This window comes from Bombyx mori, chromosome 5 (assembly GCF_030269925.1).
Source record: "Bombyx mori chromosome 5, ASM3026992v2".
Lineage (NCBI taxonomy): Eukaryota > Metazoa > Arthropoda > Insecta > Lepidoptera > Bombycidae > Bombyx > Bombyx mori.
Genome location: NC_085111.1, coordinates 11,780,450 through 11,795,151, shown reverse-complemented (window position 1 = coordinate 11,795,151; position 14,702 = coordinate 11,780,450). Strand labels below are relative to the sequence as shown.

The 14,702-nt window shown below is 47.0% G+C and overlaps 2 protein-coding genes across 2 annotated transcripts in view; both read right to left on the bottom strand.

The window, feature by feature from the left end:
* Positions 1-8,069, bottom strand: part of LOC105842185 (uncharacterized) — a 31,194-nt gene extending 23,125 nt beyond the window's left edge. The window contains exons 1-2 of the mRNA XM_038011034.2: positions 6,217-8,069; positions 4,410-5,893 (exon numbers count right to left, since the gene is read on the bottom strand). Coding sequence (XP_037866962.2) covers positions 4,410-5,893; positions 6,217-8,069 — 3,337 coding nt within the window. The remainder of the gene's footprint in view (positions 1-4,409; positions 5,894-6,216) is intronic.
* Positions 8,070-12,999: 4,930 nt separating this feature from the next.
* On the bottom strand, positions 13,000-14,227 carry LOC101739838 (uncharacterized). The gene is made up of 2 exons (XM_004930084.3): positions 13,934-14,227; positions 13,000-13,623 (listed from the first exon to the last, which is right to left on the bottom strand). The coding sequence occupies exons 1-2, from the start codon at positions 13,980-13,982 to the stop codon at positions 13,241-13,243; spliced, it is 432 nt and encodes a 143-aa protein (XP_004930141.1). The 5' UTR covers positions 13,983-14,227; the 3' UTR covers positions 13,000-13,240.
* Positions 14,228-14,702: the final 475 nt, after the last annotated feature.

The window sequence follows — 14,702 nt, the reverse complement described above, 5'->3', positions numbered from 1 at the left end:
ACTATATCTTGTACCTCATGTTTCAAGGTATTCGTGCAATAAAAAGTGTTAATTGTTATGAAAAATGTAGAAATCAATTTTATATAATCGACGAAATCAATTTGATCGCCCTCCCTACTAGCGATGCAAACGTCGCTTTAATGTCTCGTCTCGCCTCAGACGCGCATATCACGAAAATCCGAAACCGACGGAAACAGTGAAATCGAATAAATTGCCCATTGTCTAACCGAGGTGCACGGATTTAGTAAGTAACACTTTCTGTTTTCATCTAGAGACACGGACGGGTGAATGAACTCGTGCCACCCACGCCCATGTGATTACTGCAGGTGACTCTGTAACTATTTGAAATTAAGCTGTTTCAATTATAGTAATCAAGACTTCTATGGTTCAGCGAATTTTTCAGAGGCTACATCACCAGATCTGCCCTACAGAGTAAGTACTGTTTTATATTTTTTTGGGACTTAGTGGGTAGACGAGTTAAGACGTAAGGTAAGGTTTAACGTGTTATTAAGCGAAATCTTTCTAGAAACATGAGTACCAATTCTCAAATGTGTTCTATAATCGCGAAGGTACCTATATGAGTAATACAAGTATTTCAGTTCAGTGAGAAAACTTCTGCTTTTTTTAAATAATTAATTGACGGTAGTTAGCGCAATATTCAAAAGTCGACTTATCGCACTTTAGTTTTCCGTAAAAACGTTAACTGTAAAATGTTCGACATTACGAAAATAAAATAATGACAATTAAAAACGCAAGACTAAGTCCTAAAAGGAATTTGTACGATTCGCGAATACTGAAGAAAATACCGATTGTTATACCAAATATTATTTACAAATCAATATCTGTGTATTTTCGCAATCATACCCTCGCGCACCGTTTATTCCCATGAAGTTTACAATTCATTACAATACAGTTTAAAATCGAACAATTCACTTGTTAAAGAGCAAGCGCAAGTCAGGGTGAGGTGGAGACAACTTGTGAGTTGATAGTCCTGTGTACCAGCGGGAGACTCTAGAACTACAACAACAACAACTCCAAGCTTTTTATTTTTTGAAGTATCGAAGAGAAGATTATTATCCCAGCACCGTCAAAGTATGTCCGGCGCGGGTAGTTTTCAAATTAGTAGTTTTTAGACAGCTCATCCGTTACTAAGTGATTATTAGACATCATAGATATCCCAACTTTGATGATTCCGTTGTTTTTGGGCTTTTTATGACCATACATGGGTCTGGCCTATTAATGTATTTTTTTGTAACCAAATTTTTTTTTCATTCTACATACTCTGTTTCAATTATTATTTTTTATTATTATTTTTTTATTGCCATGATGTGTGGACGAGCTCACAGCCCACCTGGTGTTAAGTGGTTACTGGAGCCCATAGACATCTAGAACGTAAATGCGCCACACACCTTGAGATATAAGTCCTAAGGTCTCAGTATAGTTACAACGGCTGCCCCACCCTTCAAACCGAAACGCATTACTGCTTCACGGCAGAAATAGGCGGGGCGGTGGTACCTACCCGTGCGGACTCACAAGAGGTCCTACCATCAGTAAAATATACATAAATACATAAATATACAAAAAAAACTTTTCCTTCATGATTCACCATTAAATGCTCATGTTAAATAAAAAAATAGCCCAATGAACAATCATAAATATGTTTTAGCACGACAATAGCATGTTGCAACTTTCTCAAATCGAATCCAATCTATGTTATATCAGTCACAGTTCTTTTACTCGTGTTTTCGTTGTTGCAATTTACATAAGAGGCTTACTTACATCGCATTATCATTACCACAAATGTGTCAATATACCATTGTAACTGTTTATCAGTTAGAAAAACGAAATTTGAATAAAGGTGAAAGTGGAATTTTGTGAATACACATTACAATACGTCATTACATCGCAGGTGTATTTAAAAAAAAAGTGTTTTTATACCACATTGTTCAGTAGATAGTTGTTTATCTATACATTTGGCGTGGTATTCGTTGTTTAATTACCAGCATAACTGTTTTGGTAAATACAATCGATTATGATGTGTAATTAAATTATTTGTCGAAATTAACTTTAACAAAATTTTTAAATCTTAAAACTTGTCCATTATTTAATTAAATGGGTAAAAAATCTGGTGAAGGTAATTTAGTAACATTGGGTTCTTCAATAAAATACTTATGATATATTAGGCATTTTTGGCACACCTTGCTTAGCTGGCGGCAGGCGAACGACTGCCCTCGCAGGAGCGTCGCCCAACATCACACATTGTATACATACACGTCATATTGCAATATGCAACATTGCATATTATCTACACTACAGTAATAAAAATTTAACAACAGAATGTAAAGAGGCCAATTCGTTAGAAAAAATACAGATTTATCTAAATAAATACGTGTCTAATGCGCGACCCCTTTTTTTTTTTTTTTTTTTTTTTTTTTTTTTTTTTTTTTTTTTTTTTTTTTTTTTTTTTTTTTTTTTTTTTTTTTTTTAACGCTGGGGAATCCATTTACGGATACCCGGTCGAGGGGGGTAACGGACCGGGTTATGTCGGACTCCGGCGCCTCCTGAGAGGAAGAAGGGGAGAAGAGAAGAGCCGAGGTCCTTCACCTCCCCCAATTTCTCACAGGAGACTACGCCTTGAAAAAGGCGCGCGAAGCACTTGCCCCGCAGAACGACTACCGACTAAACCCCATCGAGCCCCACCACTCCGACTCCACGAAACCCACGGTACCGCACAGTGCGCGCCGAAGGCTCGCCGTCGCCGGTACCCATCCTGTTAATAGGACGGCACTCCATCCCCGGGAAAATCCCGCAGGACGTCGTCTCGGAGACACACCGTGAGCGGTGCACAGGAGCCACCTTGCGCCGCCCCACCACCGGACCAACAGCCGAGTACCGGGCACCCCCGCACCCGGCACCCGACAGCCCCTACGGGAGATGAACGGGAGCTTCGCGCCCGTGCCGCCCACTCCGCCTTCTTCGCTGTGAAGCCGAAGAGGGATCCCACTCCCTTTCGCGCTCCTCAGCCTCACGGAACGCCATGACCAGGTCGCAAAACCTGGTCATGGCCTCCCAAGAATTCTGGTCCTCTAGCATGCGGGCGATGACAGCCCGCAAGGAGAGGTCTCTCCCCAGCACCGCGATGAGGTCTCGCCGCGAGCGCTCCCAACGCGGGCACGCTTCGAGTGCGTGCTGAGCGTCATCGTCCGGATGCCCGCACTGGTGGCAACCCGGATGTGGCTCTCTCCTGCAGACCTTCCACAGGTACCTCCCGAAGCAGCCATGCCCCGAGAGGACCTGCGTTAAGTGGAAGGAGAGCACGCCGTGTCGTCTATCTGACCATGCCTCCAGCACGGGCACCAGGGCCTCGAGGGTGCGTCGGCGAGTGACTGAAGTTTGGCCAAGCTCCTCCAGCAACCGCTCCCTCCACTTGGCGTACGCCAGATGACGCGCAGCACGCCTCCACCGACCGACAGCCGACGGGCCGGGCGTCCGTCCCCGACTCAGGGACTGTGTTCTACGCCGGTATACCGCAGCTGCTACCTCAGCCTCGAGATCCCAAGGAAGGGAACCGGCGAGGGCGCAGGCGACCTCCCGGGAGATCGTACGGTACCCCCTGATGACTCTCACCGCGAGCACCCGCTGCGCTCGTAGCAGCAAAGCTGCATTGCGCGCAGAGAGTGCGGGCGACCACACGGGAGCGCCGTACAAAGCCATACTGCGCACGACCCCCAGGTACAGACGCCGGACGCCGGCGCTGCAACCACCGACGTTGGGGAGAAGACGGGCTAGTGCGCCCGCCATCCCCAGCAGCTTCGGGACTAACTCACCAAAGTGGTGGTCGAAGCGCCATCGACTGTCCAGCACAAGGCCCAAATATTTGAGCTTCGGCTGGACAGCGATCGATACTCCGCCGACTATGAGGTTCGCTCCCGGAGGAGGTCCCCTCCGGACTGGGTGAAAGCACACCGCTTCGGACTTGCGGAGGGCCACCTCAAGACCTAATCTCCGAATGCGACTAACGACGGTGGAGACCGCCGCCGTCGCAAGGATCGCTGCGGCTCTGTAGTCGGCTCCGCGGGCCGTCACCAGCGTGTCGTCGGCATAGCACACTACGTCGACGCCACGCAGGCAAGCACCGCGCAGGACCCAGTCGAAACCAATGTCCCACAGGAGTGGTCCCAGTACCGACCCCTGCGGGACCCCGCACGACACCGCTTTCCGTCCCCACCCTCTCCTCTCGGGGAAGACCACATTTCGCCCTGAGAGGTAATCCTCTATCAGGGTGCGGAGACTAGGGGGGACGCGGTGAAACCGGAGCGATTCCACGATCGTGCTCCAAGGGATCGTGTTGAAGGCGTTGGCGATATCAATCGACACAGCCAACAACACGCCCCCCTCGGAGCACGCACGATCGGAGAGGCGGCGAACGCGCAAGACCGCGTCCATGGTGGAGCGACCTCTCCGGAAACCATATTGGTTAGGAGCCAGGTCAGGCCCAACGCTTTCGAGGTGCTGGACGAGGCGACTGGCGACGATGCGCTCGAGGAGCTTACCAGCCTCGTCCAGCACGACGATTGGGCGGTACCCGCTTGGCTCATCACGTGGCCGGCCTTCCTTAGGAATAAGGACAAGCCGACCAGTCTTCCATGGCTCTGGGAACCTGCCCTCACGGAGGCACCTGCTGAATAGCCCTTGGAGGGCAGGCCCCAAGCCGTCACCTGTCAAGGCGAGCGCCCACGCTTGGGACGAGATCCCATCGGGACCGGGTGCCGTGCGCTTAGCCCGCATCCTCTGCACAGCCAAATCGAACTCCACCTGGGAGACGTCCTCAAGCTCTTCGCTATCAGCAATCCGCGCCATTGTCATCACAGGGGGGACGAAGGCCGTCCCGGATAAATCGGGAAACAGACCCCCGACTACCCGCTGCAATGTTTCCGGCGGCAGGGTGCTGGTTGCGGGAGGACCCCAACGGCGAAGCGCATTACGCGCCAGCCTGTAGGGCCGCCCCCACGGGTCACGGTCCAGCGAGGCCAGTAGGTCGTTCCAGGCGGCCTCCTTCGCCTCCCCGATAGCCAAGCGCAGGGTTCTTATCGCCGTCCTGTACACTTCGTACAGGCGGTCCTCCTCGTCGGGGTCCCGGCGCGTTCTTCGTCGTCGATATCGCTGGTATGTGCGACGACTAATATCGCATAGCCGGCGCTGGCTAGCGATCTCCTCGGTCCACCAATGAACTTGGCGCTTAGGAGCGAGAGCTCTCACGCGAGGCATAGCAGCGTCACACACCCGTGACATTGCCTCGCGCAGACGCTCCACCCCCTCGCACACGTCTGCTGGCTCGCCAAGCGAGTCAAGACGCCACGCCTGCACTATGGCCGCCTCACGCAACCGCTCGATGTTGAGGCGCTTCTGGGCCCAACGAGGACCCCTAGCGCTGCCACTGATGGGCAAGGAAAAGCCCCGAACAGAACCCACCGGGGTCGCGGCGACACTGAATCGGATGTAACGGTGGTCGGAGAGGGTCTCCTCGCCAACCATCACCGCCCAACCGCGTACGCGATATGCGACGTCAGGCGTGGCGAATGTAACGTCCACCACGGACCCGCCCAAACGTCGCACGCATGTGAGTTCCGTACCGCGATTGAGGATGAGGAGACCGCTTCCGACCAGCCACTCCTCCACCGCTCTACCTCTGGGGCACGTCCTAGAGGAACCCCAAGACAATGACTTTGCATTTAGGTCACCCAGAACGAGGATCCGTCGGAAGTGCGACCTTCCAACGACGCGGCTGAGCTCGCTGAGGAAAACCTCAAACTCGGCGAGCGTCCTGTTTGGGGAAAAGTACACTCCCAACACGAATATCTCGGCCCAGAGGACGGCAACGAAGCCGCGACCTCTTTCAACAACGGCAAACGTAGGCGGAGCACCCACACAACAACGCCGGATGATTGCCACTCGGCCCTCCAAATCGGCTGCCCAATCGGGGCTCGAAGGGACCCGATACGGCTCGGCGACCACCGCAAGATGGGTCAACCCCTCCGCCATGCTCTGGAACAAAAGGTCCTGAGCTCTGGCGCAATGGTTGAGATTCCCCTGCAGGAATCGAAGGACACCTGTCATAGCAGGACGCCATTCGATGTCTCCATAGCCGTACCGGGCTGCCTCCGTGCATTTTCAAGTGCAGCGGAAGTTCCTCTTCTAAGTCTCGGTCTCGGGGACTTGGCACAAGCCTTGCTCCCGGAGACATGGTCCGCCGGTCTGCCGGCAGCGGTACATACAGCGCAGTGTGGTGCAAGAGAGCAGCCGGCCGCTACGTGGCCGGTCTGGCCGCACCGATAACAATCCCGGCTGCGGTCGACCGACGAAGGACATCGGGCGCTCACGTGCCCTAGCTCATGGCATCGGAAGCACTGTAGCTTCTTAGCCTCTAACAAACAAGCGCGGAGCACGCTCCAACCAACCCTCAGTTTTGGAACGGCGAGAACCTTCATCGTGGCAACGACGGGCAACCGGACCAATACTTGACCCATCCCGCCTGGGCCATACTTGATGTCTCCGATCTTCATCGCATCAGGAGCGCATTCGCCAATCCGGGCAAGCTCCGCGGTAAGTTCCTCCGGCATCAGGGAGTCGTCCAGTCCGCTGATGCGGATGGCTGCGGTCGTTACTGGCCTGGTCACTATGACCCCTTCTGCGGGCAGAACCTCACGAAGCTTTTGGGCCAGGAGATCGGCCTTGGTGCTCTGGTCTGCACCTTCCACTACCAGCACCTTAGACCCAGTCACTGCAGACCGGATGCGCTGGATGGGTATTCCAAGTGCCCCAGGATCTACCTTGGCCCTCGCTTCGGCGAGTACAGTGCGGTACGTGAGTCCTCTTTCCACGGCCTCTGGTTGCAGCTTGAGGACAACGGCCTGAGTGCGTGGAGGGCGCAGCTTCTTCTCTTTCCTCTTTACAGAAGACCGGTCTTTCCTTTCCGCTTCAGCGATAGCTGCCGCTGGAAGCGTCCTCACTGCTTCCTCCCTCGGTCGAGCACCCCTACGGGTGACCGTTGACCAGCTCTCGATCATGGAAGCTGGAGCCGGGAGGAAGGTGTGCGTTTCGGATGAAGCCGCTTGCGCGGTGACACTTCTCTTGGGGCCACGCATCCTCTTTTTCGCCAATGTCATCGGTGGCACTGATGACGGTGCCGCATCCGGTGCAGCGTCAACGACGACAGGGGGATTAGACGATTTTTCCCGGCTCCTCTGCTTGTCCGCCGCTAGCGGTGGTCGCATTCGGGGCTCCGGTAGAAGCCGTGCCTCCAGCCCTTCAAAGCGAGCGTCGAGCATAGTGCCGACAGCTCGCATAATGCGCTGTAGGCGCAACTCCTCCTCTTCCTCCTTGGTGTTCGGGGCCGGGGTCGCAGTCGATGTGGGCAACGCTAGCACCTGCGAAACCCTCGCCAACTCCCTTCTAACTTCATCGAGCTCCTTACGCAGTTGCAGGATCTCCTGCTCCTGCTTGACGTTGACCGCTCGCAGTCTCTTAGCCTCTTCGGCTGCGGTGTAGCCCACAAGGTCCTCCGTGGCCTCCTTGACAGTGACTGCCAACTCCTTCAGTGCACGCACGTACGTGCCCTTCGGGCTGCTGGATTTGGCGGCGACCATCAGGGCCACCTCTGCACTTTGATGGAGCCTACGCTCGGCATCGGGCTTAGGGACAGACCCTTCAGCCGCTCTCCTCTTGTGGCGTGTGGTGCGCGCGCTCTCAGTGAGCTCCTTCTCCTCTTTTTGTGCCTTGAGGTACGCTTGCCTGGCAGCGGCCATGCCAACGTACTGCCCTGTGGTCGCAGGGCGTCCCCGTCCACGCTTTGACGGCGTGACTGCTCTGGGCTTCACACGTGTCGGATCCTGAGCCTCCGAGCCGGAGCTGCTACTCAGCCCGTCCGAGCTTATATTGAGCACCCTTTTCCGCCGTCGTCGTGTCGGCGACGAATGGGTCGACGACTGGGCCGAACCAACTGTGGCCATATCGTTGTCCGACACGACATCGGCTCTTAAGGAGCTTACTTCAGGGTCCTTCTCGGACATAATTTTCTTCTTTTGAACTCCGTCCTTCCCGGACCTGACGTCTAGGCAGTTTTTGCCCCCCCCAGAGTACGCGGGGCAGCGTGCGTCCGACGAGTCGGCCACACGGAGGGATTCTCCTCCCGCTGAGCGGGAGGTACCCTCCTGGGGTAATAACTTTTTTAAACTGGCCATTACATAAATTTTTATTTATTTTTTTAACCCGGGGTACGGTTCCCTGGGACACCCTAACGACTGGTCCCCCACCAGCCATTCATTCTCTCGCCGGGTGTCAGAGCTTAGAATTGGGTATGAGAGGGAAAGAAGATGAAAATAAAACCAAATAAAACAAAATAAAACCACAGGCGAAGAAGAATAGAAAGGCGTGTAAAATAAAACAATGAACGGAAACAAAAGAAGAGAAAGAGACAGGGTAAAACTTAAGATAAATAAAAATAACCAAGGGACAGTAAAAACAAAACAATAAAGTAACAAAGAAAAGAAAAGGGAAAAAAAAACAAGTGGAGGCTCACGCATCTCCAGAAGAACCACCCTTCAGCAGGTGAAGGGGGAGGAGAGCGTGTAGCCCCCGGTGCTGGTTTTGGTCCGCGTCGCTCAATCTCTCCCGCCGTAACACAACGGGAGAGAAGGAGCGATGCCCCTGTGACTATTGCCCAGAGGCCCGTGATCCGCCACCTACGGACGCGCCCGGTCGAAGTCCAGCAACTCCCCCGCAGACGAGACCCACAGCACGCAGAGTGCGCACCGCAAGCCCGTCCACGACCGGGTAATGCGCGACCCCTAAGAACTTCACTAAGTAGCTAAAATTCATCTCCCGGAATCAATTATCGTGATTGCTCTTAGAGCATCACAATTGTAATGCCCCACTGCTAAGTGCCATAATGCTGCCTATTTCTGCTACAAAGCAATCATTCGTTCCGGCTTGAAACAGTCGTCATACGATATGAAAGCTCAACCTCATGTCTCAAGGTGGCTGACTGCATCCACCCCGTGACGTATCCATCCGGTCACCACCAGAGATGCCGTAGTTTATTGTCAACCATCTGCAACAATAACACACTTACTTACTTACTTTTATTAGTGGTGGTAGGACCTCTTGTGAGTCCGGACGGGTAGGTACCACTGGCTTGCCTATTTCGGTTTGAAGGGTGGGGCAGCCGTTGTAACTATACTGAGACCTTAGAACTTATATCTCAAGGCGGATAGCGCATTTACGTTGTAGATGTCTATGGGCTCCAGTAACCACTTAACATCAGGTGGGCTGTGAGATCGTACAACCACCTAAGCAATAAAAAAAAATAAAAAACACGCTGTTCCAGTCGCTTTATAGTGTAGTGTCGAACGAATTTGACCCTTATGGACAACAGTCAGTTTTGTAATGCGCGTGCGTCAATTCAGTCATTAGAATGGGCATGTCGTCTGTCATAATTTTACTTCTGAGTCAACAAGCGTACCTCAATGGAACTGAGGCGGATCTTAAAGATTTCATAACTCTCACGCTGGGTAAGTATTGTGGTGCAATGAAAGTTTGCAACACAGCGGCTGGGATTTCCTTTTTAAATATAATTAAGACAAAAGATCGCTTTCGGTGATTTTCATACACTGAACTCTACAACTGTTTTTTTATTTATATATTTTTAATCAATCGTACAATTTTCGTAATAAATTTTGTGATATACGAATATGTATATATATTTTTTGTATTTTATGAAAATAATTGGTACTTCTTAGCACTCATTCCAACTAAGAAAACACCCACTTAACAACTTCTTTCAGCAATATTTTGTTATATACATATATCCATGTTATTTTAAGACAATTATAATTCAAGTCATCTTCGGGTAACGCTATCAATGTATCTCATCATTGCGTTACAAAAATCCGGAACAAAGGACTAAGAGCATCATTTGTGAATATTTAGAAATGTGCAGTTGTATTCTATTTATTTAATCATTACTTACTTTACACTGTTAATTTACGGGATCAAATATCTTTATTAAATTAGGTATTCTAAGCTCGTAGTGGCGAAATCAAAAACTTACTACAAAATAAAGTAAGAAAGCAAGTACAATGAGATTCAATTTTCTATTTTATGTTGCTTGAAAAACAGTACGTAATTAAATGCGAAGAGGTACTAAAAGACAGAATGAAATTTCGCTTTTTAGAAATCTGTTTATCTCGCTTTATTTTAATGTTTAGTATGTTCGAGTCATGCGTTCTGTGTAACTTGTTTTGTGTGAGTGAATAAGTATGTAGTTGGCCTCTGCGTAACCATCTTAATTTTGTTAAATTTTCTGTCTTAAAACATTGAAAATATCTGTTTAAATATTGTGAAATGTAAATTATATTTTAATACTAGCTAACCCGGCAGACTTCGTAGTGCCTCAATCGATAAATAAAAGACCTAAGCTTTCGTATAAAATAAACTTAAAACAAACATAAGGAATCCGTCCGACGGTGGACACAAAGGAAAAACAAAATTGTTATTTTTATTTAATTCCGAGCATTTTCATGTTTATCTACCTTTTATACCTTCTCTGGACTTCCACGAATAATTCAAGACCAAAATTAGCCAAATCGGTTGAGCCGTTCTCGAGTTTTAGCGAGACTAACTAACAGCAATTCATTTTTATATATAGAGATTATAATTCGATTTAGAAAATGATCAAGGCTTATTTGATAAAGCGGATTCAGAATAATAACTTAACCAAACAATTCTGATGCTTTATATTGAAGTAATCAGAACGTGGTTGTTCCACAACAAAAATAATAGACCGTAATTGTTGCGAAATATTTGTTATATTTTATTCTGATAAAGAACGTTTCCTTCCGATTTATATGTTGTTACAAATAAAAGCTAGGCTTCAGTTTATTTGGCTGAGTATGAGTCATTGTTTTTGTTAATATAATATTCTGCAGGCGGACAATCTGTTACACAATATGCCACCGACGTCATCGACGTTCATGTAAGAAATGCAAGGCGTCCTGTTCTTGTATCTGCAGACTTATGAATCACCCGGAAAGTGAAAGTGGCACATTTACTCGCAAGCCTACTGTCCTGTGTTATGCAATACAAGAGCGGAACTAGATTACAGTTTTAAACATTGTAATAATAACAGTTGGTCGTAAAAGTGCTTTCAGTGGTGTTTTTTGATCTGCGGAAACTTTAGATTATTCCGCAAACATTTGTTGACCCAATTTTATGTGACATAATTTTTTTCAATTTGACTTTTCTACTTTAATAATTATGTTCAATTATTGCTTCAGGATATTTTTTATTGTTTTGAGTAAATCCCAGTTCAGAACGCTGCTGCTTACCCATAGTTTTTTTTTTTTTTTTTTTTTTTTTTGTGATTGAAAGTTTACTGGTGGCCCGAAGGCCTTTCCAGTTTCACCAGGACAGGTGGGCGAGCAAAGGCTCAGCCAAGAGGGGTGGGATTTGCTAACAACTGCCCGAGCGCCTCCGAAGGAGACCTAACAACTCAAGAGCAATTGTTTCGCGAATGAATCTACTACCGGACCCATAGTATGCGTGTCTCGCATTCAAAGCAATTCTTCTGAAAGTCTTATGAGTATAATATAGTCCGTGACGATATACAAAGCAATTTTATTAGTTAAGAAATAAGAAGTTTCAGACTTTCATAGACAAAATAAATATGATTGCGTTCATATTTTTTGTTGAAAAAAGTAAATTATCCTTAAGGTCCTATGATACATTGTTTTAATGCAGATTTTATATCCACTCTCATATATTTCTCTCACATATATCTCTCTCATATATTTTTCTCACATATTTCAATTCGATATGAAAGTGTGAGATTGCCTTTATATATTAAAACTGAGACGTCGACCTATATAATGTCTCACGGTTGTTTATGAGCTCCGGCAACCACATAATTTTTTTTTTCCCTACCTAAGCTGATAGCTCTGAGAGGCTATTTCAGCGTAACCTTAACTAGTAAATGAGCTCACGGGGTTCAAACCTGACGACGTTGCTAACATAAACCCTAGCAAGAGTCGTGCTTCGCAGAATCTACCACCGGATCGGAAACGCGACCCACTGAGAAGATCCGGCGAGAAATTCAGTGGGCTGTGTCTTTGGGTTCAGATAGATATACACATAACACAAAAAGAGCCGGAAACTGGTTCACCCATCTAATAAAAAAAAACAATATTTATATCATGGCCAGCGATGTAGCACGTACAAAACTCGGTGGTTGACTACCACGCTCCCGGCAGCATTGAACAGTCATGTTACTGTACCAACGCTACACTACGTTCGAAATTTCGATTGGTGTAAGGTTTCAGTCCCCGACCACATCCGTCCGTTGCAGCGTTGCTTGCTCACACTTTCACTAAGTAGAGCGGACTTGCGGGGTGAGCATCTTGTGATGTTTCACAGTGTATCCATTTTTAATTAAATTACGAAATTTGATGCAGGGATTGAAAATATTTTATTAATTATATGCAAAATTTGCCTTTGCCTACTTCTAGGTAGAGCACAACGTAAGTCCGAGTGGGCAGATGCCATTCTATTTCTGCCCAAAGGCAGACAATTGTTTTCATTACAGGCGGAACTTCAACTTCTTATATCAAAGTGCGTGGCGTCATTGACACTGTCATGTTTTTAGGTCACCGGTAACCATTTAGCACACAATGATGTCGTGATCTCACTACCAATAAAACCAGTCAAACTGAATGGTTTTATTGCAAAATGCGAAAGGAATCAGTTTCCAATTCAGAGAAAAGATAAGAAACAGGACGCAGATCTGTCCATTAAAATCAATCTCTAGTAGAAAGAACATGTTGTTGATAGAACATGAACATTTAAAACTAAAAGAATCAGCACAATTATCTGGTACTGATGTGAAGTAATTTTTTTTAAATTGAATACGAGTCAATTACTTATAACTTAGATTAAAACAAACTGAAATCAGAGTAATTATTTAATTTAAAGTCCAGCATTAATTTATTTTACATAAATTAAATCTTTAAGCACCTTCCACTTTCTACACTTCTGACAGTCAGTTAAATATTTAATTAAAAGACAAATTATAATGTTTTTGTTTTTTCTACGGCCAATTGAAAACGTGCTTAAAAAAATCTCAAGTCTTAATAGAATAACAATATTTCCGCAATAGACATATTAAATCCTTGATATTTTCGTTAAATGTTTAACCTTGCTTTACGGCATCGCTGTAACTGTACGGTTTGATTACACTTCCTTTGCCCTGGCTATTGTAGAAAGTGACGAGCTGCTGCACGCTTCCAGGTCCTGGGGTGGTGATGAGCCGCGTCGCTGGAGTAGGGTACACTGGCACAGGCTTAATCTGGTTGGGTGGTAGAGTTGGATGAACCGGCTTCGGAGCTACAGGCGTTAGAGCTGTCACGACAGGTTTGATCTGAGCTGGAGGCACGGGTGTAGGAGCAGGCTGGACAACAGGCGGCTTTGCGAGTGGCTTATCAGTTGGCTTCCCTACTGGCCTCGCTCCCCCAGCTTCCATATTAATGAAATCGATGTTGGCATTTTTGTCAATCGGCTTGTAAATCTTGCGACCTGCAATTGTTTTATTCGTGACTCAACATACGGCTTAACATGACGTCATACGCCTAGCAAATATAAAAATTGATGATGCATATTTTCGGACATTAATGTGATTTTAAAGATGTGCTTCAAAGGAGCTGTATGTTAAGCATAATTATATTTCTTGATTGATAATTGGTAATTCGAGGAGGAATTTAAATTACTTTTTATAACATAAACCTAATCTAATCAAAGCGTGAACTATTAGAAAGCGCTAAGGTTATATAGAGTTAATTTATCACAAATAAATTACTAAATCAGTTATTCGATGAAACATACTCACATTCACTGCCGTAAAAGACTAATAACAGAACAATTCCAATGATCTTCATATTGACAAGGCACTCGCGCAGGTGTTGTCTGAAGACTAAAGCAGTCACAGCCTTTTTTTCGAGATCTCCGATACTTTTCGTGTGCGTTAGTCAGGGTCAAGCGATCCAACTCGATCGAATACGCATACTGCGCTGCGGATCTGTAGATACGGGGAGCGCGAACCAAGCGACCTCTGTCAGGTCTGACCTCATCGTGATAACAAGTTCTCAGTAGTGGTTGCTTGTTATTTATTTACAAATCATCTTATGATGGTCTCTTATTTAAATTTTCTAGAAGATATGTGTATACTACTGATGGTAGGACCTCTTGTGAGTCCGCACGGGTAGGTACCACCACCCTGCCTATTTCTGCCGTGAAGCAGTAATGCGTTTTGGTTTGGAGGGTAGAGCAGTCGTTGTAACTATACTTGAGACCTTAGAACTTATATCTCAAGGCGGGTGGCGCATTTACAATGTAGATGCATACGCGCTCCAGTAACCACTTAACACCACCCACCTAAGCAATAAAAAAATTACTAATTTTGTGAATTTATATGGATGCGCCGTTGGTGTTTCTAGTAATTGAGAGCACATCAAATCATTGTGTTGGTCCGGTCATTATTGAACGTGTTATATACTTATACGGTCTTATACATAATACATAAGGTAAAATAAGAAAATTCCCGTAACACCGTCGCGCAATAATGCACGCTATCACTGCATTTCTCGCGCGCACTCGCC